The 26,157-nt window shown below is 44.8% G+C and overlaps 3 protein-coding genes across 4 annotated transcripts in view; 2 read left to right on the top strand and 1 right to left on the bottom strand.

The window, feature by feature from the left end:
- CDC25C (cell division cycle 25C) overlaps window positions 1-15,521 on the bottom strand; it is a 35,315-nt gene extending 19,794 nt beyond the window's left edge. The window contains exons 1-10 of the mRNA XM_078067465.1: window positions 15,324-15,521; window positions 11,819-11,821; window positions 10,041-10,059; window positions 9,426-9,631; window positions 8,415-8,512; window positions 7,712-7,757; window positions 6,088-6,121; window positions 5,883-5,972; window positions 4,409-4,507; window positions 1,667-1,822 (exon numbers count right to left, since the gene is read on the bottom strand). Coding sequence (XP_077923591.1) covers window positions 1,667-1,822; window positions 4,409-4,507; window positions 5,883-5,972; window positions 6,088-6,121; window positions 7,712-7,757; window positions 8,415-8,512; window positions 9,426-9,631; window positions 10,041-10,059; window positions 11,819-11,821; window positions 15,324-15,436 — 864 coding nt within the window. The 5' untranslated portion in view covers window positions 15,437-15,521. The remainder of the gene's footprint in view (window positions 1-1,666; window positions 1,823-4,408; window positions 4,508-5,882; window positions 5,973-6,087; window positions 6,122-7,711; window positions 7,758-8,414; window positions 8,513-9,425; window positions 9,632-10,040; window positions 10,060-11,818; window positions 11,822-15,323) is intronic.
- On the top strand, window positions 10,922-14,445 carry LOC118530547 (oocyte-specific histone RNA stem-loop-binding protein 2-like). The gene is made up of 6 exons (XM_036084113.2): window positions 10,922-10,938; window positions 11,900-11,995; window positions 12,107-12,211; window positions 13,057-13,209; window positions 13,352-13,472; window positions 14,245-14,445. The coding sequence occupies exons 1-6, from the start codon at window positions 10,922-10,924 to the stop codon at window positions 14,320-14,322; spliced, it is 570 nt and encodes a 189-aa protein (XP_035940006.2). The 3' UTR covers window positions 14,323-14,445.
- Window positions 15,001-25,342, top strand: FAM53C (family with sequence similarity 53 member C). 2 transcript variants are annotated; one of them, XM_036084098.2, is made up of 5 exons: window positions 15,001-15,220; window positions 18,577-18,806; window positions 19,197-19,254; window positions 20,423-21,207; window positions 22,279-25,342. In XM_036084098.2, the coding sequence occupies exons 2-5, from the start codon at window positions 18,729-18,731 to the stop codon at window positions 22,534-22,536; spliced, it is 1,179 nt and encodes a 392-aa protein (XP_035939991.1). In that variant the 5' UTR covers window positions 15,001-15,220; window positions 18,577-18,728; the 3' UTR covers window positions 22,537-25,342. The 2 variants fall into 2 exon arrangements, with proteins under 2 accessions (XP_035939991.1, XP_035939981.1); XM_036084088.2 differs by lacking the exon at window positions 15,001-15,220 and adding an exon at window positions 15,572-15,675.
- The last annotated feature ends 815 nt before the right edge of the window (window positions 25,343-26,157 follow it).

The following is a 26,157-nucleotide window of genomic DNA, read 5'->3' as shown; positions in this document are numbered from 1 at the left end:
TGCCAAGACCAGTCAATGAGGAAAAGACAGTCTTTTGAACAAATGGTGCTGGGATAAATGAATATTCACATGCAAAAAATGAAACTGGACCCTTACCTAAAACCACACGGAAAAATTAACTCAAAGTTAACTCAAAACCCAAATTTAAGAGCTAAAACTATAAAACTCTTCAAAGAGTTTGTTTCGGGTGACGAAAAAGTTCTAGAGATGGATAAGCACAATCATAACAACATGAACTTGATTTGATGCCACTGAACCATACACTTTTAAAAATGGTTAAAATGGTAAATTTTATGTATATTGTATTTTACCACAATAAAGAAATTTATAAAATTAATAAATATATAAAACTGACCTCTCTGTTCATGTCCTAGCTCTCTCCTTTCTGATTCCTGAATGATGTCATTCCGAGTCTATCTACTTCATTATCAGTCTCCTCACGGGCTATCACTCCTTCTCTACAAGCTCTTACTCTCTGCCTTTAAACTTGGAGCCTTCATTTTCTCTTCTACGCAGATGGTCCCAAAATGTACATTTCCAGTCCTGATGGCTCCACTCCTCATTCAGGATTTCCACTTAAATTTCCTGTTAACGCCTCTAACTCAAATATCCAAAAGAAAACTTACTCCCTTTGAATTACTCCTTTTGAAATTCATTGTAATGTCAGCACTGCTCCAGTTACTCAAGTTAAAGTTAAAAGCAGCACCTTACTAAACTTCTAGGTCATTTTTCATACCACTCTGTCATCCATAGCACTTTTGACAATCTGTCATTATCTTGGGTATTGGTTTGCTTACTTACACTGTCTATCTTCTAGACTAGAAAAAATATAAATACGAGCTCCATGAAAGTTAGGAATCTTGTCCATCTTAATCACAACTCTGTCCTCAGTTCTGGTATAGCACCTGGCGCATATCAGTCTCAACAAATATTTACCAAATGTTGTTACAGCTTACATTTGTTTTTATTAACAATAATAAAGTATGCGGAATACTATAAACTGCATTTAATACTTAATCATATTCACAACAATCCTACTGAGGAAGTATTTCTCATTATTATGCTCTCTGTTTTATAAATGAGAAATGAGCTTTATACTGGTTAAGTGTCTTTCTCATGTTCATAACACTAAATAAGAGAATGAGGACTAGAATCCAAGGACTCAACTATATCACATTTGCCTATTTAATCAATAAATTTAAAAAACACACTCCTACACATATTTGTTTCAAAGAAATGAAGTTGATTCGGAAATGCCAAAAACCTCAGAATCTCTCTTTGGCATATCAGTACATGGCTAATAAGCCACAGGCTTCAGGTATGCCTCCCAGGGACACAGGGAGGATATAATGTAAAATAGCTGAAAAATCACGCTAGGTATGTTCCATCCATTACTATTACTCTGGGGGCATAACTTATACTGAATTACATTGATAGTGATGTCCTCAAACTACTAACTGGAACCTTCTCACCCAGCAGTAGTAAGAATCCCATGGTTACCAGATACCCTATCAGTCAGGTAGCCCTTGGAGTATAGAGACCATGTCTTCTTGATCTCTGTAGACCTACCACTTAGCACAGTGGCTAAAATCCAGGAGATGCACAATATTGTTTATTCAAGAATGAAGGAATATGGGAAATGCAAAGATATCAGACAGTACCTTACCTTAGGCTCTTCCTGATCTTCCAGTGAAAACTCCATCAATTCATTGGAAATCTCCTCTGTTTGATCTTCCAGTTCTGGATTTTTATCCAATTTTGGAAGTGTAGTAATGGGGCTGCCCAGATATTTCATTTCACTTTCCAAAAAGTTTCCATTGTCCTGTCAATTATATGGACAATATTAATAACTATTCAGAACCCCTTACCTTCCATATACAAAAATTAATTCAAAATGAATCAAAGACCTAAACATAAAAGCTAAACCTGTAAAACTCTTAGAAGAGAACAGTGGAAAAAGTTCATAATATTGGATTTGGCAATGATCTCATTAATAATACACAAAAGCATGGGCAACAGAAGAAAAAAATGGACAAATTGGACTTATCAAAATTAAAAACTCCTGTGCACCAAAAAATACCACCAAGAAAGTAAAAAGACAATGTACAAAATGGGAGAAAATATTGGCAAGTTATATACCTGATGAGGGATTAATACCCAGAATACATAAAACACTCATACAGTGTAACACCAAAAAAAAACAAAGATTTAAAAATGGTGCAGCAGAGGGAAGTCTGGGTGGCTCAGTCGGTTAAGCGTCTGCCTTCGGCTCAGGTCATGATCCCAGGGTTCTGGGATCAAGTCCTGCATTGGGCTCCTTGCTCAGCAGGGAGCTTGCTTCTCCCTCTGCCTGACGCCACCCCTACTTGTGCTCTCTCTCTCTGTTTCTGACAAATAAATAAATAAATAATCTTAAAAAAAATAAAAATAAAAATGGTGCAGCTGATATGGATAACAGTATAGTGGTTCCCCCGCAAATTAAATATAGCATTATCTTATAATCCACCAATTCCATTTCTGGGTATATACTCCAAAGAATTGAAAGCAAGGATTCGAACAGATATTTGTATACCAATATTCATGGTAACATTATTCGCAATGGAAAGAGGTGGAAACAATCCAAATGTCCATCAACAAATTAATGGATAAACAGAATGTTATACCACTAAGTGTCCAAAAGTCAAATTCATAGAGACAGAAAATAGACTAGATGTTACCAGGAGCTGGAGGGAGGGAGGAATGGGGGAGTTATTTTTTAATGGGTAGAGAGCTTCTGTTCTAAATGATGAAAAAAAAACGGAAATGAATAGTGGTGATGGTTGCACAACATTGTGAATGTATTTAATGCCTCTGGGTTGTACACTTAAAAATGGTTAAAATGGCAAATTTTATGTTATGTATACTTTACCACATTAAAAGACACACACACACACACACACACACAGGAAACTATTCAGTAATTTACCATGCTCCAAGTCTTCCCTTTCTCCAAGAAATCAAAAATCTGAAACATGGTCAACCTAATCTACTTATGATGGGCTATGTTAAAATGACTTTTCCCTAGGATTGAGATAGAAATGACTTTTCCCTAGGATTGAGATTAGACCCTAAATCCCTGGAGTTATCTTGAATCCACTGTCTATTAAAAGCAAGTGAATGCCTGGGTAACTTTAAGACTCCAGTAGCTAAATGGACAAAAGACACAGTCATTTACTAGGTAAAATATATATGGCTAATATTCACATGAAATCACTACTAATTGTTTTTAACATAAAATAAAACATTTACCAATCTAATTAGCAGTTAAAAAAACAGTAACATTTATCCAAAGACCTATAGATTGATCATGAATATGTAAATTCCTACATTTTTGGAAAGGAATCTCACTATATGTAACAAAAATCTTAAAAATATACACTTTAGGGGCGCCTGGGTGGCTCAGTTGGTTAAGCGACTGCCTTCGGCTCAGGTCATGATCCTGGAGTCCCGGGATCGAGTCCCGCATCGGGCTCCCTGCTCAGCGGGGAGTCTGCTTCTCCCTCTGACCCTCCCCCCTCTCATGCTCTCTGTCTCTCATTCTCTCTCAAATAAATAAATAAATAAATCTTTAAAAAATATATATATATATACACTTTAACCTCGTAATTATAATTCTTGGTACTAATCCTAAAGAAAATATTTTGAAATATAGGTAAAGATTGGTGCTCAAGAATTACATAATAGCATTATTTGGGCGCCTGGGTGGCTCAGTTGGTTAAGCGACTGCCTTCGGCTCAGGTCATGATCCTGGAGTCCCGGGATCGAGTCCCACATCGGGCTCCCTGCTCAGCGGGGGGTCTGCTTCTCCCTCTGACCCTTGTCCCTCTCGTGCTCTCTGTCTCTCATTCTCTCTCTCAAATAAATAAATAAAATCTTAAAAAAAAAAAAAAGAAAAAAAGAAAAAAAAAAAAAAAAGAATTACATAATAGCATTATTTGTAAAAGCCAAATCTGGGTGCCACTAAGTGTCCAAAAATAGGGAAGTAGATTGTAAAGAAATGAGGTAAAATGTTAATAGCAGTTTTCCCTCTATGAGGTAGCTATCTCCTTTTTTATATTCCTATATTCCTATATTTTAAAACCATTTTCACAATGGGCACATAGTACTTTTAAAAATTGGGAGGAGACACATAAAGAATAAAGAATAAAACAGAAAAATTTTAAATGCCTAAGAATTTTTTTTCCTCCTTAAATTTAAACAAATAAAAAGATCAGGGGACGTGTCTCCTCCCTTTTCTGGAGTTACTTCTCCAACCCCTTTTCTCACCCAAGCCTGCTTAGAAAAATTCAAAGGGTTGTAAATGCAGATCTGCCACCCTATAATCCACAACGCCTCAGCAGACCCTTGATGAGGATGCTTGGTGACTCACCAGTAGAGAAAGGGGAGACATGTAAGGCCCCCCTGGTCTCTTTCGAAACTTCAGGGTCCTGGGTACCCACCACTCCAAGGACTTCAAAGTGTTGTTCTCCTGCATAAGAAAAACTACATTGGCTGGAGGAAGACAAGCATCAGCAAGCCCTGCCAAACACATTTCATCAGATGAAGCCATGAATAACCCTCACAAAACACATTAAGTGTAATCAAGGTTGATCCTATATCCTGATGATACAAATTATGGTTTGAATTTGACGTATGATATATAGATTTGCTTTGGAGGATACTAATTTTACAATCACAAGTAAAGGAAGGGAGGAAGAGGGGAGCCTGAGTGGGGAGGGGATGGTGAGATTTTTAAAAAGTTATCAGAAGGAAAAAAAGAAGTTATCAGAAGGACAGTATCAAATCAAGAAAGAGCTGATTAGAACAGCCAAAAACATGGGTATAACTTAGTCAGTGTGAGAAAAGAACAGGAGCTATCTTTTATAAATACTGACCTGGGGGAAAGGAAGGGAAGCAGGAAATAGAAAAAGATGGCTAGAAAAGAGAATTAGTTGAAGGGGTTATTTAGATAATTATCTTAGTGATTAGGTGGCTCTAAGGAGCCCAGTTCAACTCAGAACTGATGGAGGGGGGCGCCTGGGTGGCTCAGTCCATAAGCATATGACTCTTGGTTTCGGCTCAGGTCAGGATCTCAAGGTCGTGGGACTGAGCCCTGCCTCAGGCTCTGCACTCAGCAGGGAGTCTGCTTGGGGATTCTCTCCCTTTCCCTCTGCCCCTTCCCCACCCTTTCTCTTTCTCTCTCTAAAATACTTTAAACAAACAAAAAAACATAAAACTGATGGAGGGCCTGAGGCTCAGAGAAAAAGGCCCATGGCTTTCTCAGAATTCTAAGAAGCTGGACTAAGGGAGAAATAAGAAATAAAGTAGACCCATACATGAAGCCATGCAAAGAGTATGTTAACAACTTATGTACATTACCTTTATCTGTTTTAAAAAAAAAATAGTTCTAAATTCCCAAACTACAGTAACAAATTTTTTGTCCTTAAACGAATCAACTGAACATGGGTAATAATGACGACCTGCAGTGGAAGACTTGGAGCTAGGTTTCTGTTCTAGGGTCAAACCTTAAAGAAAAAAAAGCAAACCATAAAGAATTTTTTTTGCCTAGGGGCGCCTGCGTGGCTCAGTTGGTTAAGCCTCTGCCTTCAGCTCAGGTCACAGGGCTCCCTGCTCAGTGGGGAGTCTGCTTCTCCCTCCCTCTCTGTCCTTCCCCCCTGTTCATTCTCTCTCTCTCTCTCAAATAAATAAATAAAATCTTAAAAAAAAGAATTTTTGCCTAGAGTGATGCAGTTTGCTTGTCTGCACACTGAGGCATAAGGGTTCTAGGTCTCGTAATGATACTGATGAGTTGCCCTCACAGGAAGAAAAGTGCTAATGTATCTAGGTTTCTGTTTACCACTCACATTTTCTTTATTTGTGGATGAGCTACATATTGCATCTTTCTTCCTGTTGCCATGGTCCAAAGCATTTGGAGTGCTACAACGCAGCTGTGCCTACAAGAGAACGTTTTCTGAGAAAATCCAGCATCCTTGAGCCACAGGTGAGCTGGAAAGCCTCTGTCTCCCACCTGAGAAACAAACCCAAACCCAAGAAAGAGATGCTACTCACTGGGCTGCATTTTGTAAGGTGCTGTTGATGATTCCTGCAGACCAAAAAAACTGCCAGTCAGTTAACCCAAATACTGTTTGGTTATTTGTCAGTGGCTTGGGGCATCCCAACTTTTCCTTTCTTCCATGCAAGGAGCCCTATACCTAGTTGAGGTGTCTCTTTCAGTAACAATATGTAGGGTGCTCTCTGGAAAATATGAAGATGTTGAGTGACATCCTGGAGATAAGGCCCTCATTTCTTGTGCATAACCATATATACAGACATACATCAAAGATGATGAGTTTGTCCTACATCTTATGTAGACACAATTGACTAATTTTCCAGCTTTGGCTATTAGGAGCTTATATTTATTTTTTATGAATTACTGTCCTTCCTGCCAGGATTTTATCCAGTCTACATGGGTTAGGACATTTTAAGCAAGTCAAAGAAACTAAAGCAATCCAAAGTGAAATTTTCACATGTATTATTAAAAACAATCATGGAGGGGCACCTGGCTGGTTCAGTCACTGCAGCATGTGACTCTTGATCTCCAGGTTGTGAGTTCAAGCCCCAGGTTGGGTGTAGAGATGACTTAAAAATAAAATCTTGGGGCGCCTGGGTGGCTCAGTCGTTAAGCGTCTGCCTTCGGCTCAGGTCATGATCGCAGGGTCCTGGGATCGAGCCCCGCATCAGCTCCCTGCTTGGCGGGAAGCCTGCTTCTCCCTCTCCCCCCCCCCCCACTCCCCCTGCTTGTGTTCCTGCTCTCACTATCTCTCTCTGTCAAATAAATAAATAAAATCTTTAAAAAAATAAAAAATAAATATAAAATCTTTAAAAAAATAAATAATTAAATAAAAATTTTAAAAGTCATGGAATGCTTTCACTAGTGCACCGTAGTGGCACCTAATTCACCTAAATATCGAAGAACAAAGTTCTAAGAAGATTAAAACAGTCAAATGGAAACCTTACAATAAGCCTAAGAAGTTAAGAAGTTGAATTAAAATTACTTTTCAGGGCAACCCTGTTGGGACCCCTCTCACTCTTGAGAGCTTTTTCTGTATCTTCACTTAATAAACTTCTTTTGCTTCGCTCACACACACACACAAAAATTACTTTTCATTCCTTGAGGATTCCCCAGTTGAACATTTTAGATCTCCAACAAAGAATCCCCATGAATAATAATACTAAACATTATAAAAATGCTTGGCATGTGCTAAATTTCATCCTTACAAGAGCAGTTATGAGAAGTATTAGTATTATTTCCATTGTTATTTATTACAAATGAAGCAACTGAAGTCCACTGAAGTTAAGAAACTCTTCAGAGTCATAGCTGGGCAAACAGTAAGCCAATGGAATCTAGATACTCTAACGTAGCCCTACTCACATGCAGGTAACAGCCGATGCCTAAACGTAATATGCCATTTTCTTTCATTTTTAAAATATAATATGGATTGTATGTAATGGTTAAAATGAACTATTTAGATCTGGGAAACTTAAAAAAACCTTTCAAAGGAAGGATCTAGGCTTTCAAGTTCACTTAACCCAAAGCAAAAGGTTCAATATTCTGCAGTCTGCATAGGATAAAAATCTCTGTGCCAGTGCTGAAAAGGCTTTAACGTGGGGTTCGTTTAGCAAAAGAACTTACATCCCAGTTAAATGTATTTCCTGAGGTCCTTTAGAATCCAAATGACCTGTAATCAGATATGCAGAGTTATTCTTATTCATGCATCCTGTCTTTCCTTCTGGTTTTCTTCATTTCTTAATTTCAAAAGCTGATGTTTTGAACACAAAGGCTCTTGATAGGTACTAAGTTTATGGTACAAGGTACAAGTTCATGAAAACTTAAGAATTTACAAAGAAAAAATGCTGGGAAACAGTGCCCTAGCCTAAACAACAGAGATTTTTTTTCATGAGTAGAAAATAATGTTGATCATTCAGGAAATCCGAAAGTAGAACAAATACTAAAATGGTTGACTAGTTACTCCTTTTGGACTCAGACCCTACAAAAACACAAGAATTAGTTAGCAAAGATTTATGTTCGTTTCTTTGCCTTTATTGAGATTAGAGTAGGGCATAAAACGTCTCATTTTAACTATGGCTTTCATTCCATCAGTTAGTCAACAAAATATTCCTTCCTGTCTAAACTTTTCAAATGCAAAGTGACCCCTATTAATGATATTACATTTCTCTTCTTGGCTTATCATTCTCAAAATCCACTAGGTACTCACAGAATTCCAACTTCAAGGATTTCTACCTACTTTTACCACCTTCCATATCTATCCAACTACCCTGCCCTCTCCCTTGAAAGCTGTTCTTTCCTTTGTGGCCTTTACCTCCCTTCTCCTTACCAATTTCATCAATGTCTGCAGAAGTGGTAAGTTGATTGGCAGACATCTCTCCACCACCGCTAAGATTCGAAAGATCAAGGCAACATTTTGGGGTTCCTCTATTGAGACATAATAGTACATCAAGATTCCTATTAGGTTGTAATATCCTTAAAAGGCAAAGATCACATTATCCTCTTCATCTGAAACACCCCTCAACAGTCATTCACACAATCTAAACAGTGTCCAAATAAATCTAGTTGCTTTTTGGCAATATTTCAGAGTAGGCTGAGAAAAATCTCCCACTTTTCTCTACTCCAATAATTTGCATGTCATTTCCTCCTCACCAACATAGTAAGACAATTTTTTTAAAATTGAGGACCAAAGATTATTGGCTGAAGTCAGTCTTGACCCCACATCTTCTCCCCTGCACTGTGAGCACACAGATTTGATTTCTCCTTGGAGTCTCTAGTACTTCTGAGGTCTATAACTCTCCAACTTTGTTTGCTAGCTGAGGCATCAGAGCATGGCATGACCAGAATTTAAAGAATAACAGTAACACTAATATTAATACTAATAAAACAACCAACTCATATAACCCAATAGAGTTTTCGAAGACTTCTCCCAGACATCACATCATTTGATTCCCACAAGATCGTAGTAAGATAGGAAGAGATTATTATTTCTTTGTCACAAAAAAGAAACCTGAGACTCAAGGGTCATATGGTTAATGAAGGGCAGGGTTTAAAACTTCACCCCTGATCTTTGAGTCAGGATAATTTTCAAAAAAAAGAAAGACTGGGGCGCCTGTGTGGTTCAGTTGGTTAAGCGTCTGCCTTCGGCTCAGGTCATGATCCCAGGGTCCTGGGATGAGCCCCGACTCGGCCTCCCTGCTCAGCGGGGAGCCTACTTCTCCCTCTCCCTGCTGCTCCCCCTGCTTGTGCTCTGTCAAATAAATAAAATCTTAAAAAAAACAAATCCAAAGACTATTCATAAAAGCAAAGGAGATAAGTAAGGTGTGAAAAGTGAATTTACCCAGACAAAACGCTTAGGTTTGCAGAATCACCAAAGAGTTTGTTCACTGGAGTTCTAGGAAGATCTGGACAGGTGGTAAAGGAAGTGTCTCTCTCCAGAAGCAGGTTTAATATCTTCCTCCGACTGGATCTAAAACTGGGTCCTGAGCTGAGGCGTCCCTCCTCTCCTGCGGATGAAATGGATTCTGCGGACATGGCCTCCGAAACCTAAGGAAATAAGGAAATCAATCAATCAATCAATCAATCCTAGCTAAGAGGTGAACATCATCTACATAAGCACCTCACAGGCTGCCCAGTTTTCATAAGCTCCTCCACCCTTCCCAGCAGTGGCCCAGCGGCTCATATTGGAGGAGGGGCATCCCAATCCCAACCGATGAATCCCAGGTCGGCCTGAAGATGAAATCGCACGTGCCCTAAGCGGCTTGGCCTTTTCCTCGGAGCCTGGACTTAACTAGAGGTAAACGTAAGACTTTTTTTCCCCCCCAAGTCAGGTCTACAACCCAACGTGGGGCTCGAACTCACGGCCCCAAAATCAACAGTCCCACGTTCCATCGACCGAGCCAGCCAGGCGCCCCAAACCCAAGACTTTAAAAAAGGAATGAAAAGAGGCTTTCACTTGTTCGGGGGCTACACAGCTCGTGACTCACGGCAAGGAAGGAATTCAGGTCTCTTAACTCGCGACAATAACTATTTAGGTCCCCTGAAGTTCTGTTTGTGAGACCCCGACCGGACTATGAGGGGACGCTGGGGTCTCAGATTCCGGTGGAGAAGGCTCTGCGCTTACCTCAGGAGAAACGGAAGTGGGAAATCAGTCACAAGCAAAGGCTTAATCAAAATTAAAAGAAATCTGAGGAAAGGAGTCAATTAACCAGACTACAATTCTGCTTCTAGACCGGATAGGTTCGGGTCGAGGTTTGCGCATCTCTCAGGAGAGGGTCGAAGTTATACTCTCGGTGCAAGAATATCAACAGTCACAGGTCCTGGCAATTCAAACCTTCCGCCTTCCCAGTAAACCTATCCCATTCCCCTCAAAGCTGCGCCAGCCAATCTGCGCGCGCCCGCCCAGAGCCCCCCCCCCACCCCATAGCCAATCGTTTGGCTCTACATCACCAGGCGTGAGCTTGCTTTGGCAGGAACACAAATTGCCCCGCCCCTCAGACGGAGCAGGATGCCCATTGGCCCATCAGCGTTCAGCGAGCCCCGAGGTAAGCCCCGCCCCCCTGGGTGCCTGGCACACCATTGGCTCTTCCTCTGACCAATCGCCACAGCCTTCCCGGGCTCTCCATTCCCTTAGCCCCTCCAACCCCGGGAGATTTAAACTGCAATTCGTGAGCGATTATCACTCTTTAGGATAATATCTGGGGAGATTTGTTTGGATGCAGGGTGTTTTAAACGTTTCTCTTTCCTTGCTTCTTTCTTGTGTCGTTACGTGGGTCTTTTCCTCTTCGTTTTACTTGACTTCAGTTGGAAATGGAGCCTTCTCCACTGGTATGGCAGATGTTGAGACGAGACAGGTGTGTGTCCTTATGCTGAGCAGCTCTGGCCCCTTCCAAGAGCGTTCCTTGTTCGGTGTTCCTTTTACAGCGCAGCATCTCTTAGACGCTAGGTTATGTAGGATAAAGGAAATTTCTTTAGAGGGAAAGTGGGGGAATTGAATCATCTCTTGGCATAATCCTTATCACAGTCCAAAGGATTACAATCTTCGGTCGTTTATGGAAATTTGGACACTGATGAAGTGATATTTAAAATTTTTTTTCCCCTAAAGTTTATTTATTTATTTATTTTTGTAATCTCTACACCCAATGTGGGGTTCAAACTCAGGATCCCAAGATCAAGAGTCCCATGGTCTTCTGACTTAGCCAGTCAGGAGCCCCAAGAATTTATTCTTTTATTTTAATGTTGAAGATTTTAATAGTCATGTGGGGGTAGTAGTGGGCATAGATGAAACAAGATTTGCCATGAGTATTAGCTGATGGGTAACTGGGGATCCATGATATCACTGCTCTCAAAGTTTAACACGCATTCTAATCATCTGGAGATCTTTTTAAAATGCAGGTTCTGATTCAGTAGGTCTGGGTTGGGGCCCAAGATTCTGCACTTCTAACAAGCTTGCAACTGATGCTGATGTGGCTGGTCCTAGGACCATACTTTGAGTAGCAAAACATTATGCTGTGTTCTTCTCTGTATTTTTCCATAATAATAAAAAAAACTTCAAAATAACCTGGAAGCTCTTTAAAATGCAGGCCCTCAAAATGATGATTCATTAAGTTGAGAGTGGGACCTAGGAATTATCAAGGCTCCCAGGGCTACTCATGCTGATGTCTTGCAGACCACTCTGGGAAACAAATCAGAAATGCAACCTTTATCTTTGAGAAACAGTTAAGTCAGAAATACAATCTTTATCTGGTGTCCACATCTTGGTGGTGGTACAGTGTAGTCAGCTAGGTTTTATCCTAAAACCCCTTTCATCTATAGAATCTGCTTCCCCAGAAAGGAAGTGTGTGAAGAACCTTTGTACTCTGGGATTGAGATGGTGAGTGTGGGAGTCAGCACAGAGCCCTGCCATGCCAGGTGAGTTTGAAAACCAGACTGGGGGTTAAGGGAATGTGTGTGGGATGAGTTGGTTTCTGCTTTGATAACCATAATCACACTTCACGGGGCCACTGTATACTTCCCCTGCAGGTGGGAGGTAGAGACAGATGAAATTGTTCTACAGCGGCGGCAAAAACAGATAGATTATGGCAAGCGCACACCTGGTTACCAGTGTTTTCTGCAGCAGGTCCCCAAGTGAGTGCAGCTGTGGGTGGTCACAACAACAGTGTCATCCAAGTGGCTTTGGTTTAATGTAGGGTGATGGAAAGATACTAGAATCTGAGTGCTCTCACAAATTTGCATCATTACTACAACTAATTCTCCTGCAATGTAGCCCCAAAAATAAATTTTCAAGATTTTTTTTCAAATGGAACAAATCATACTTGGGCCATGAGAGTTTTTAAAGTTCTATTCAGTTTGCTATGAAGTTTTTTCTTTCTAACCATTTTACCTCATACGTCCAGCTGACTTCGCTAATTAGAACATACTTGCCTAATTACATGTTTCCATGCATACATGCAACCTAAATGTATAAAAAGGTAGTATGTATCTTAAAGGGATGTCAGATACTGTCTTTATATCTATCTTGACTTCTAAGAGAGTTGGAATATCTATATTACCTTTCCCAGAAGAATATTAGGAATTTAGGAAGTTTAGTGCTAATCCCACCCGAAGATTTCTTTTTCTTTTTTCTTTTTTCTTTTTTTTTTAAGATTTTATTTATTTGACAGAGAGAGACACAGCGAGAGAGGGAACACAAGCAGGAGGAGTGGGAGAGGGAGAAGCAGGCTTCCCGCAGAGCAGGGAGCCTGATGTGGGGCTCGATCCCAGGACCCTGGGATCATGACCCGAGCTGAAGGCAGACGCTTAACGACTGAGCCACCCAGGCGCCCCTGAAGATTTATTTTTTCCTATTGAATTGAGGGCATTGGTCCTACCTGACTCTCAGGAAATCCCTGAGCCTCCAAATTCACTGTGATAAACAATGAGCTGTGCCCATTTATCTTGACCTGAGTCTTACACACATTTGTCATTGCCAGGGCAAAGCGACAGCCAGGACTTCACCCTCAAACACCAAACAAGAAGAGGAGGTACAGCCGTCGCTCCTGGGATGCCCAGATCAGGCAGTGGAGAAGAGCCCTACATTCTTGGGACCCCCCTCAGCCAGCCCCTGCAGGGCAGGGTTCTGAGGGGTGTGTGCATTATTTTTGGTTCCTTATTTGAATGGTGGACTGAGCCCCACCTCTCCTCACTTTGTAGAGATTTAGCTTTTACTGGCTGAAAAGGGAGAGTCTGAATGAGATGCATGTTCCTCTGACTCTGCCGCCTTCCTAGGCAGGGAATGGAGCATCTCTTAGAGCCAATGGGTTCCACCCATTTGGATGACCTCCTGGATGACTGGTTCCAGGTCCTGGAACCCTCAGTGAATCTGGATGGAGACCAGAAGGGAGCCCAGGTAGTATCTTCTTCTAAAACCCACTGGAGCAGGGTTAGGGATGGGGTCTGACCCATGAGGAAAAAATTAGGATGGGGTTCAAGGTAGCAGTTGAAGAAAAAAAGAAGAAAAATGGGGCAGCAGGAAAAAATAGGACATGAATAAAAAAATCTGAGAACCGAAGGTGGCATAAGGAGATTTAATTGTAGTTGGTAATGGTGGGAAAGTTGGGCTGCATTGGAGGTTATTTTATACTTGATGAAAGGGGTATAATCTTCCTTGGAAAGGAGGCCTCGAAACCTAACATGAAGGGTTTTGGGTTTTTTTTAAAGTCTATTTATTTCAATGTTTTGCAAATGAGCCAATGCTAACTTACTATTCTCAATCACTGAACTTTATTAACTATGGTTAATAATAAAATGAGTATCACCAAGTGGTGAAGACCAAGGGCTTTAGAGCCTCAAGGACTGCTTTGTAATATTACCTTGGCCCACCACATGGGCAGTCACTTAATCTCTCTGACCATTTCATCTGTCAAATAGGGAGATTTGTCTCATTTGATGATTCTAAGCAAAAAATGAGAATACATATTTAAAGTATGTAGCACAGTGCCTGGCACATAATATGTGCTCCACAACAGCAATTATTGGAAACCATGTCTCCTATACTTCATGGCCCCTGCCGCCTCTTTTGCCAAGGGATTTGAAATGTGCAAGGAAATGTGCAGTGCGTCTTCCCTCCACTACCATTTTCTTGATAAATAGCTCACTTTGCCTCTACTCTTCTTTTTCAGTTTGCAGACTTGGGGCTCCTGCCTACTCCCTTCCCTGGCTCTGTGAGGAAGATCCCCACCACTGGTTCTACTTTCTAGCTGATCACAGTTATATATCTGTCCCAGATTTGAGTGGGGCACAAAGTATTTAGAGAAAACAGACGTCTTTCAAGGGACGTGTTGCTAAGTGTAACGGTGAAGATTACTTGCATTACTGCTACTTCCCAATCGATTAAAAAAAAAAAATCTAAAACTGCCCTTTAAAGAGATCACAACACGAAGGCATTGTTTAAAACTTCTTTCCCCATTTTTGCCTGCTTTCCTAAACCTTCTTTGATAGCTGAGACTCAAATTTACGTAAGAGCCAGTAACCATTTAGCTGTTCCCCAACCTCTTCCCTACTAACGTCTACGTTCAGTCTTTTCAAAAAAGACTTAAACTTTGGCTGAGGTGGGAGGTGGTGGTAGTGGTGGAAATTTAATAAACGGTGGCATCCTCTTCCTGAAGAGGAAATACATAGCTTATCAACATCTTTTACCTAGCTGCCTGTTTCCTTCCTCCCTCCCTTTCTGTCTTAAGGAAAGTGGTCCAGCTGTAACCACCATACTCCCCCCTCCCCCCCCACCCCCGCAAGCAACTGAACCGCCTATGATGTCATAATCACAACCCCATTACCTCATCCTGCTGGGGGGTGGGGGTGCGTAGAGGAAGGAGGAGGCGTGAACAGTCCTGGGCCCTACTCAGCTTTACAAAGTGTTTTGAGTGAGGGCTAATTACAGAACCAATTGGGAACGGCCCCGCAACCGTTACAAGTCCTGGGTTTATAAGGTTCGAGGCGATCCGGCAGCTAGAAGAGGGGCTCCTGAGACTCAGAGCAGGCCCTAATCGGCTCTTGGACTACATTTCCCAGAAGCCTTCACGCCTTGGACGGGTCCTCTGCTGGCGGAAGGGGGATTCCTTCTGAGAGGCGGCCGTAGAGGGCGGGACAGGAGAGCAGGTAAGAGGAACTTTGGCTATTTCTGTTACGCGGCCCGAATCGAGTGGGGGGCCGTACTTGGGCCAATGTTGGAACCGAGGGCGAGGGGAATGGCTTTGTTTACCTTCGTCCGACACGGTCTCCCCCGCGGGTTTGGAGATGTGCCGCCAACTGGGCCCGTCCACCTTCTGCAATATTTTGGAGGGGGTGACTCGATAGTGAAGAAACCACGTTCATCCCTAAATCAAACAACCTGGCTCCTTCCCGACAGCACTTTTCAAAAAAGACTTTGAGAGAGAAACGACGCGGGGTTCGAGCCTCCGCGGGCGGTTCAGGGCGATTCTGCGAACCAGAGCGATGCCCCCACTCTCCTTAGGGGCCCGTTGGTTCGCGCCGGCGCCTTTTAAGGGCACCGTGGGGCGAACGGAGCGCTCAGAGCTGCTCCGGCCGCGGCCCTGGGAGCTGGAGGAGCCGCGGTAGGTGGCGAGGGCAGGTGGCGCTGGGGCCTCGGGGCGGGCACCTCGACCGTCCCTCCCTCCTTCCCTCTTTCCCTTCCCCCAGCCCGGCCGCGCGCGCGGCACGGCCTCTCTGGACGCCTCCGCAGGGAGAGCACGGGACCCGGTGGGGGAGGGGTTGGCGGAGTGCTAAGTCCCAGACCCTCTCCATCCCCTGCGTCCTGAGTTCGTTTCCCGCGGCCAGATGATGGAAGCTGATTGGGAAGAGGCGAAAGACAGCCCCTTGAGCGAGCCCTGGTGCCCCCCTAGGGGCTAGCGGACGCCCCATGCCCCACCCCGCAGGGACAGGCAGGGCAACCGAGGGAGAGGTTGAAGACTGGAGGGGGGCCTAGCCTTTCGCTTCTTCATCGGGGTGGGGGGAGGGGTGCTCCCCACTTGTCACCCCTATCCCCGCCAGAACCATATGGAGGAAGAGCAGTCAGGTCCCCACTTACCTGTTCATGCACCTCCCTGCCTCCCACATGTTTTTCTTTAGTGTCCCCCAGAGGTGTGGGGCTGGGACGTGGGGGGAAGGTCCCCAGGGGATTTGTGACTCTCCTCCCCCTTGGTCTGACTTGATCCTAGGTTCTCCAGGTTTCAGCACAACCTCAGCATCCCTGAAACCCGAATGTCAGGGGCTCCTGCCATCCAATAGGAGATAGGGTGGGGGTCCAGTCTTTATTTTAGGGGGCTGATGGTGGAGGGAAAGCCTGGATAGAGAATTGGGCCTGGTGGGGCCGTGGGGAGGGCCTAACGGCCTGCTGCTCTGTGAAGGGCTGAGTCCTGTGCCAGTTGTTAAGCTGAGAAGTTTTAACTTGTTTAGTGAACGTTCAGGGCTGTCTCTGCCCCTCAGATATACAAAATGGAAGGGGAAGGAAGGCGGCAAGAGAGGGTTGCTTACACTTTTTTCTATGCCTGCCTGAGAAAGAGGAGGCCCCTCGCGGAGCTGGTTTGCCTTCTTTTGTGTCCTGGTTTGATTCCTTATGGCTTCCGTTCTGTTCCCCCTCTCAGCCTGGCCTGTTTTAGGAAACTCAGGCTGAGAGTATCAGTTGCGTGGTGGTAGTTGCATTGTTCCAATTACCGCCGTGTGTGGCCACATCCCAACAATTAAAATGCAGAAAAACACAAAATCACTCTCTTCACTTGATCCCAGAGAGGGCTGGGAGTTTGCTGTTTGGCCACATGCCTCATGAAAAGCTTGAAAGAGTTTGCTTCACTCCCTGCTCTTCATGGCTGGTCAGCCTGAGGCCTGGGATCTCTGGGGTGAAAAGCCTGCAGTTAGGTTCCGTCTCTAGTTGATCTTTTGGGGCAGAGTTAAGAAACCAAGAGCAGAAGTGATATAAGCTTTAGCTTTTCCCACAAGAACATAGGGGAAGCTGCTGAAGGGAGCTCTCAGGAAGCTGGAACTTTGTTCAGGGTGGTAATAATAATTATGCATGAAAATGATAGTTAACTGTAATGATGATTGACTTCTCCTACAGCGTCCAAAAAACTGCAGATACATCTACATGTAGTTCTTTGCTCTTCCTTACCTACCTCTCTCTGAGGTGGGAATGGGGTAGAGATGATTCTTTCTGCAAAAGTAGAAAGTGATCTGCCTCCAAGGTCACAGGAGAGCCGTTTTGGGCTTCCCTAGGTGTTCAGGTGAGGGAGGTTGGCATCCAGCCAAATAGATACACCCAACTGCCTTATTCATCTTAATGATATTATCACTTGTGGCATTCTTAGGCTGTGTAGAGCAACAAACAGGAGGGTTTGAGAAACAGCAGTCTATGTGGACTCCTCTGATTTGTACAGGCTGGATGGTATGCTTTTTGCATTTTGATATTTCGTGTTACAGTGTCCCCATGACAGATTAATAAGAGATTTATTCTGCCCATTTTACATGTACGTTAACTAAGGCCAAGAAAGGTCAAGTTATTTCCCAGAACTGTCATAGCAAATTGGAGCAAGACTTAGATTTCTTGAATGCTTGCTGTATCTATTAGAGAATGCTACGTATACCCTCTGATGAGCTGTCTGCCTGCTGGTCATTTCTGGGAATAGGCAGAACCATATGGAAACACTAGGTTATCCTCCCCATCTCCATTGAGTAAGGCCCCTCAGGCAATTGTGTGGGCTTGAAGCCTGTTCTCTGATAGAATTAGTTTGCTTATGCTGAAATTGACCATGAGAAGGAGTCTTGATTAATTGAATCCATGGTCTTTGAGTAAGATCAGGCTAAAAACTTAGTTGAATGAAGTCATACAGTTGTTGTTTTTAACATGTATAGAGTTAAAATGTAATTGGAAAAATCCTGGTACCATTTCTCTATCTTCTTACCATCTTATAAGAGAATATATACCGTATCTGTTGGAAAACAATAATATATCAAATATTCAAGATAGGAGAGAACATAAAACTTTGTTTACTTTGATTGGTCTGAAGCAAAAAGTCATTCCTACAACCAGTGCTCCTCCCTGTTCCCTGTTACTATTTCTGTAGTTTAAGAAAAGGGTACCTCTCTGTTTCTGTTTGGAAGATAAAATATTGGGGTAATCAGGATGGAAGTAACCATTTGGGCATCCCTCTCTCACTTGAGCTGTTTTTTAACTGGTGCTGGTACGCTGGGTAGACAAAGCACAGCATGAACCAGGTTAGGAGTGGCAAATAGGTTTCAACATGCTTGCTAACTCCAGTTCATTTTACTGGTTAACTGGAGTGCCAAGTTCAGGATGTTTCTGAGGCTGTGTTTAGGCTTAGCAGGAAAGAGCTGCGATCAATTAATGATGTCTGCCAGAGGCCTGGCATAGGGATGCTGTGGTATGTGTGCCATGCATTTTCCACCTTTGGGCCAGGTACATTTCTAATATCACTTGGGGCTGGTCCCTCTGTAATTGGCAGACTCAGCAGGCATGACTGGAGAGGGAAGTCCCAATGGTGCTAGAATGGTGCTGCAGTGGCAGAAGACGGCTCACGAGTGAGGTCTGGAAGAACGACAGGGAAGACATCCATCATTTGCTCCAAAGTGTGCAAGTCAGATCCTGGGGAGAATCATGATAACCCTGATCACTGAGCAGCTACAGAAGCAGACTCTGGATGAGCTGAAATGCACACGCTTCAGCATCAGTCTGGTAAAAGACCAGTCTTCCTGCTTCTCTACGACCCCCTCCCCCTTTTTTCTGAGGCTGTTTGTTGCTACTACTTTACCCATGTCCTGTGCCGTATGAGTCATGGTACTTGTACTGGAAGAGCTCAAAGGCTCAAAACCCAGCCCAAAAGGAAGGGGGCAGGTATTTTTCCATTGATAGAGAAGGGACACCAAAACTTGGGTGGAGAAGGGTTTGTAGATGTTGGAAGATGTGGATTATTTTACTCACTAACTTTGGGAAGACAAGAAGAAGAGAACATTTAGGAGTCCCTCACATCCCTATAGCCCATGAATTCCAGGGGTGAGCTGAAGAGGGCTTCCTGGAAATCCGTGTCCTGAACCTGAATCATGATGGATATTCTCTCTCTTTTAGCCTCTGCCTGATCATGCAGACATCTCCAACTGTGGGAACCCTTTCCAGCTTGTGTCTGGTAAGGCATTGTGTGTGTGTCTGTGTGTCTGCCCATGCTTCCATCCACACCTTTCTTGCACTGGATTCCAGTGACCCTGGCTAGCTAGTCTACCTCCACAACTTTCTTGCCAGGGTCACCTGTTGAGATTGACGCTCGTCTCCATTTTACTGCCCCAGCGTGGAAGTTATTTGTTTAGTTGGCTCTCCCTCGAGCCTTGATGGGACTTTGATAATCTGGTTTTGTTTGTTTTTATTTTTTTGCCCCCCCCAATGTGATTTTTTTTAATAGGTAGTATGTTCATGTAGTTCAAAAATTTTAAAATAATAAAAAGTTTACAGTGAGAAAAACCTCCTTTCTCCATCTCCCACCACCTCCCTAAAAGCAGCTCTGGTTATTACTCTGTCTATCCGTCTAGAGTTTATCTATAAGTATGTATTTTTTATTCTTGCAAAAGGTTGCATACTACATATATTATTTGCACTTTTTTAAAAAACTTAACTATAATATAGCTAGAAGATCTTTCCATATCAGTGTGTTAATTTGAGTATTTCTTTGTGGATGGCCAGACACAAAGGAACATGAATAGTCTTAGGGTTTCCGAAGCACGAGGTTCCACCGTCAAAGGCCTTCCCTACCCTGTTTGCACTCTCTAGTAATAAAAATGATCCTGCTTGATTACCTCTTATTCCTTGGCAGCCCTAACTCCTGTCTTGGTGCTGGTGACACATAGGAAGGGGAAGAACTAAGGAAGAAGAGCATGGACCTGCTTTTCACAACTTGGGGCTGGTGGGTAAGGGAGCAGAGTAGTGTTAGGTGGAGTGAGGGATGAGCAGGGCACGCGTGCATTTACTTCTCTTGAGTTGGTCTGCCTTTGAGAGGGAGTGGCAGGCAGTATATGAGACTATTTTCAGTTTCCGGTGCTGCTTCATAATGGAGGCAGTATCATATAGTGGTTGAGACCTAGCCTTAGCATCAGACAGACCTGGGTTTGACTCCTCCTTTGGTCTTTCATTCCTACATGACTTTGGACAAGTTATTGGACTTCTGTCATCTTTGAGTGAAATGGGGATAATGAGGTTTTGGGGAAACCTCACCTAAAGTGCTCATTACATTGTGTGGCAAATAGTGAGCCCTTAAAAATACGTTAGCCCTCATTAATACTATTTTTATTATGAATGCTTTCCAGAAGGTGCTTCCTGGAGGGGCCTGCCCCACTGTTCCTGTGCTGAGTTCCAGGACAGCCTCAACCTCAGCTACCACCCCTCAGGCTTGAGCCTGCACCTCAGACCACCCAGCCCAGGAAGTTCCCCACAGGAGCAGCCCCTCTCCCAAGTCCTAAGCCCTGAGCCCCCAGACCCAGAGAAGCTTCCTGTGCCCCCTGCCCCTCCATCCAAGAGGCACTGCCGCTCACTCTCAGTGCCCGTGGACCTGTCTCGCTGGCAGCCGGTGTGGCGGCCCGCCCCCTCCAAGCTGTGGACTCCCATCAAGCACCGGGGCAGTGGTGGAGGGGGTGGGCCGCAGGTGCCTCACCAGAGCCCCCCAAAGCGGGTCTCCAGCCTCAGGTTCCTCCAAGCTCCCAGTGCCTCTTCTCAATGTGCCCCGGCCCACAGACCCTACAGTCCCCCTTTCTTCAGCCTGGCCCTGGCCCAAGATTCCTCTCGACCCTGTGCCACCTCCCCACAAAGTGGCTCCTGGGAGAGTGATGCCGAGTCCCTGTCACCTTGCCCACCCCAGCGCCGCTTCTCCCTGTCACCCAGCCTGGGCCCGCAGGCAAGCCGCTTCTTGCCCTCTGCCCGGAGCTCCCCTGCATCCTCCCCAGAGCTGCCCTGGCGACCTCGAGGCCTCCGCAATCTTCCCCGAAGCCGCTCACAACCCTGTGATCTGGATGCCCGCAAAGCTGGAGTCAAGCGGCGCCACGAGGAGGACCCCCGGCGGCTGCGGCCTTCTTTGGACTTTGACAAGATGAATCAGGTGGGACCAGCAGGACTAGGGAAGCTTGGTTGGGAGGGGGGAGACTTCCATTTTCCCTGAGAGCTGTCCTCTAGTTCCATGCACTCCTGGCAGGTGCCTTTCTTTTTTATTTAAAAAAAATTTTTTTTTAATTTTTAAGTAGGCTCCACACCCAGCATGGAGCCCAACACGGGGCTTGAACTCAGGACCCTGAGATCAAGACCTGAGGCGAGATCAAGAGTCGGACACTTAACCGACTTAGCCACCCAGGTGCCCCTGGCACGTTCTTTTCTGTCTGAGCTTTCGCTAGGATGATTTACTATCCTGGTTGCCCAGGACTGTACCCATTTTAGCACTCAAAGTTCATGTCCTGTGTCACTCCTTGGGCCTGGGGGAGGTTCTAGAGAAACTGAGGTGAGACCCATATTAAATCTCCCAACAGGGATTCCCGATTGTTCTGCTAAAGGCACTTTCCCTCCACTCTGAGGATGCATAAGCCATAAAAGTCCCATCAGCAGTGCCCTGCCCCTTCTTGACCTCAGGGCTCGTTTTGCCACTTGTCCTTCATTGCTTCCCCTGGGTCTATGAGGGCTTGAGCAAAAACGGGTTGCTGCATCATTCACGTTCAGCAAATGTGTTTTGACTTGCCAGTGTGAGTACAGCTGTTGTATGCACTTGCCCACTTTTTTCATACTCTTCCTTCTAGTCCCCTGGGTCACAAACCTCTTTGAGAATCTACGTGCTTATTCATAGTCATTCCTGCAACGAGTCAGCAAATGTTACTGAATACCTGCTCTGTACCAGGCTCTGACTAGGCACTTGCAATATTGTGAAACATACAGATAATATTCCTGCCCACATGAAGCTTATAAATGAGCTCCTAATCTTGAATCTGATAGAAACTATGGACTCTTTTGTTAGAGAATTTGGAGAAATTATAAATTTTCCAAATGTTAGCAGGGAGTTCACATACCTTACCCTAAAGCCTAGGATGCCTGCCTGCAAGAGTAACCAAGAGGGACACTTGGGCTCACGGTTTTGTGGAAGTTGGTATCTTTTTTTGCAGTCTTAACTTTGTTGTTTGTTTGACAGAAACCATACTCAGGAGGTCTCTGTCTCCAAGAAGCAGCCCGGGAAGGCAGCAGCATCTCTCCACCGTGGTTCATGGCCTGTAGCCCCCCACCCCTCTCTGCTTCCTGCAGCCCCATTGGGGGTTCCTCCCAGGTGCTGAGTGAAAGCGAAGAGGAGGAGGAGGGGGCCGTGCGGTGGGGGCGGCAGGCACTGAGCAAGCGGACACTGTGCCAGCAGGACTTTGGGGACCTGGACTTGAATCTAATTGAGGAGAACTAAAACTGAGAGGCTACTTCCTGGGGCCACACAGACTGACTCTCTATGGCTACTAACAAGTGTCGAGGCCCCAAGGCCGGGGGCCCAGCCTGGGAATGGGGGTGAGTGGAGGGCTCCGACTCAGGGCAGCCGGAAATCTTCTCGCTCCAGGAAGCTCGACCATGCCAAGAGACTGGCCGGGACAAGATAAACGGAGCTGGTGGCGGGAGGGACAGCCCCAGAGCAGACCCTTCCCATGGCGGCCCTGAGTGTGAGTATCCCTGCCACCGAGAAAGCAATGGGCAGGGAAGGAAGGGGTCTGCTGACCCCAGCTCGGGGAATTTCACTAGCCCCTTTGCTTCAAAGGGCACTTGTGTCTTAGAATTTGGCCAGGGTGGGGGGTTCATTCAGCCTCCTCGGAGAAATTGTGTGAGAGTGTGTGCGTGTGTGGGAGTGTACTTGGGGAAAGGTGTGTTTGTGTAGCCTTAGGGAAGGAAGGCAGTTGCTCCTTAACAGCAGAGCATCATGATACCCCCAGGATCTTGAATTTTCATGGGATCGCAGGCTTATTCAAAGAGTCAAGAGGAGGGCATCAAGTTTTTCTTTTTTCTAAGTAGCTCTGGAACCAGGCTTATAATCCATAAGCCCCTCTGGTTCTCCAGAGGATTCTTTTTGGGGTATGGCAGGGTCTTTTAAGTGCTGTGACCCCAGCTAATGGTCTTTTTCTTAGGCCCATCCCCTCCCCTAGGTAGATCTAATATTGGGACTGGAGAGGGCTCTTTACATTGATTCTGAGCTGGCCTTTTTTCCTCATCAGATTGCCTAGGCTGTGTACAACTTGCCTTTGTCTCTAAGTAGATGTAAGCGCATGTGGGCAACTGAGGCAGAGTTGGAGGGGGTCCATCTTCCTCTTTCCCTCTCTACTGATGGGACTTCCCCCCCACCCCCACTCTCTGAGCTTCAAGGGTCAAGAACATGGAGGGAAGGCCGTGTATTGGTCCCCATTATCTGAGGCCCACCTGCTGCAGAAGTGGCATTCGGTGCCCAGTAAGCATGGGTAAGCTCATCCCAGCGCTGCCCTTTGGAAGCAGACTATAGGGAAACCTGTTGTTAAAAGATCCAGTCCTAACCTCTTTTCTGACCTGCTTGAGAAAGTGGAAAGGGATGTCAGCATTTACCAGTTTGCTTGTCTTCCATTCCTGCCAGGAAATGTTTATTTGCCTCTAATTGGACCTGAGAGACCTCAGGGAGGTTGGGGCTCACTGAGGGGTTGGCTGAGGATGTGTAAAGCAAAGGCTATGAGAAGCAGCTGGGAGTTTGTTGTTGTTGTTGGATTGAATTTCCCCTTTTTTTTTTGTTTCTCACCCATAACTTGAGCCAGGGCAGCAGGTCCCAGTGGCTGCAGTGGTGGGTTTAACGGCTGCCGGACCCTTAGGCCTGGCACCAGTGGAGATACATACTGAAGCAGCTGCCAAATAGCTTGTGAGGCTTTATCCAGCTTTGGTTGACCCTGCACAACTGAATTGGACTTGCCATTCTGGTTTATTGGAGGAAGGGCATTCTCTTCAATTTCCAGGGTGTCTTAGGATCCAATTCCTCATGTTAGGGAAGAAGACCAAAGCCCACACGTTTTCTTCCTCATGGAATTGAACCTGTTATTTTCTTGGCTTCCCACATGTTGGATAGGAGTGTCACTGAGGCTGCAGTCTCCTCACCTCCACTCCTGAGGAGGTGGCCATTTATACTTGAGCCTCTGGCTCTAAAGGTTCTACCCTTCCAAGGCGCTTCCCCTTCTCCTGCTAGTTACCAGGTATTATCAGTGAGCTACCAGGTCTGTAGGGGTCTGAAAGAGGCTCTCTGGAGAATCCAGGGAAACTGTGAGCCCAGGAGTTGCCCATCCTTGGTTTCATCCCTCCCTTGGCTCTAATCTTTCTTTAGGCCATAATTTCCCTGGTGCCAGCTTTTTTTTCTCCTGGGGCATCCTTATCCCTGGGCTCTCTGCTGCATATTGGCTGTGCCAGCTTCCAGTAGGCCACTGGCAAGGCCAGTGGGGTCTCTGCAAGCCCTAAGCTGAAGAAGTGAGGGCAGTAATCCTGCCTCTGCCGTGGCTTCCCCAAAGCCCCTGGGGGTGCGATCCTTAGGGGAGAGGGTGTACCGATACCATATTTGAATTCTATTACTTTAAGATCTGGAAAGTTAAACTAGTTGAAACTGTCATCTTGCTTCCCAATCTAAGCACCCATGACCCTGGGACAAGCCTTTTCAAGAAGTGGTTCATTTTGCTTTACACAGTAGATCTGTTCCAACAGTTCTGTGTAAGCCAAATGCTATTTTGCGATGCATTTGGACTGCTGACCATTTAAAAGCAGCCTGTGTGATTGCTTCTTTTGTAAAGCAAGCAACCTCCCTCTACTTTAGCTGTTTTGACTATTCGGATTTTCACATACTGGGCTTACCCAGAGTGGAGCACACCTTTACAGGGCTGTGGTTGACGCTGGGTAGACATCTGCATCTGTGTTGTGTGTGTGGTGTGGCTGACCAGTAGGTGAGTATTCCTGCGTGTGTGAGTGAAGCCACTCCCAGGCTGGTGCTCTCCTCCTGTGCCCGGTGACTGCCCAGTGGCAGCTCCAGCTGCCCTTCACTCCCACCTGCTGCCAAAGTCCCTGTGCTAATGGGATTACAAATACAAAAAGTGGAAAAAAATTTTTCGTAAACTTTGTTTTATATTAAAGAAATCCATAAGTCTGTGTGTGTTAAACATGAGGTCCTGCCTCTGTGGCTGTGTTTGAAAAAATAAAGTTTTATTAGAATAATTCCTTTTCCCAAGCAATCTTGTGTACTCTAGTGTCTTCTTCCCTTCTCCACAAAGAAAGGCAAGGAGGAAGCAGGGAGAAGGCCACCTAACTGCAACAGCCCCTTCCTCTAGGGCATGGCTGGGCCTTCACCCTTTCAGGGCGGTATCTGGTCCCTAGGCCCTTCACAGCCATGGCAGTCATATCCTGTGGCCCAGGCTTGTGTTAAGGCCTTGGTTATTTCTGGCAGTCTGATTTGGTCTTTGTTGCCCTGGTACCTATGTCCTCTTCCTACGGTCACTCTTCCAGCAAGTTGAAGTCAAGTATTTATACATCCTAGCTCCCTGAGAAATGTTTGATGGCCCAGTCAGGAACTTGTCTAGATTGGTTTGTAGGCTTTAGGAAGTGGGGAGAAAGCAGGCCGAGAGATTTGACTGGGAATCTTTTCCTTTTTTAAGAGTTTTCACATTTTATACCCTGGAGAGATGGAGATTTAGTCATCAGAATTCAGATTCCAAAGACCTAGGCAATTTCTCCATTCTAAAAATACCACTTTTGGAAAATTATCCTAACAGCAGAGCTTCTCTTTTGCCCTAGAAGTTGGTGTTTTCCATAATGCTTCAATTTGGGATGTTCGTGTGTTCAGGGAAGCTTTGTGGTTCACTCTCTTTAGACATTGCTATTCCACCCTTTTCCCTATGTTAGCATTCTTCCAGTTTGTGTGGGTGAAATGTAGTTGCTTAGAGATCCAGGCAGGAAGGAGCCTCTGTCCCTAAGGCATAGCCTTTCTTTACCAGTTGTGGTGCTGACTTGCCAGGCGCAAGAAGAGTCAAGTTGCTTAGCCTCCGTCCCA

This window comes from Halichoerus grypus, chromosome 2 (assembly GCF_964656455.1).
Source record: "Halichoerus grypus chromosome 2, mHalGry1.hap1.1, whole genome shotgun sequence".
Classification (NCBI taxonomy): domain Eukaryota; kingdom Metazoa; phylum Chordata; class Mammalia; order Carnivora; family Phocidae; genus Halichoerus; species Halichoerus grypus.
The sequence above is the reverse complement of the archived record's forward strand: the minus strand, read 5'-3'. Positions and strand labels throughout refer to the sequence as shown.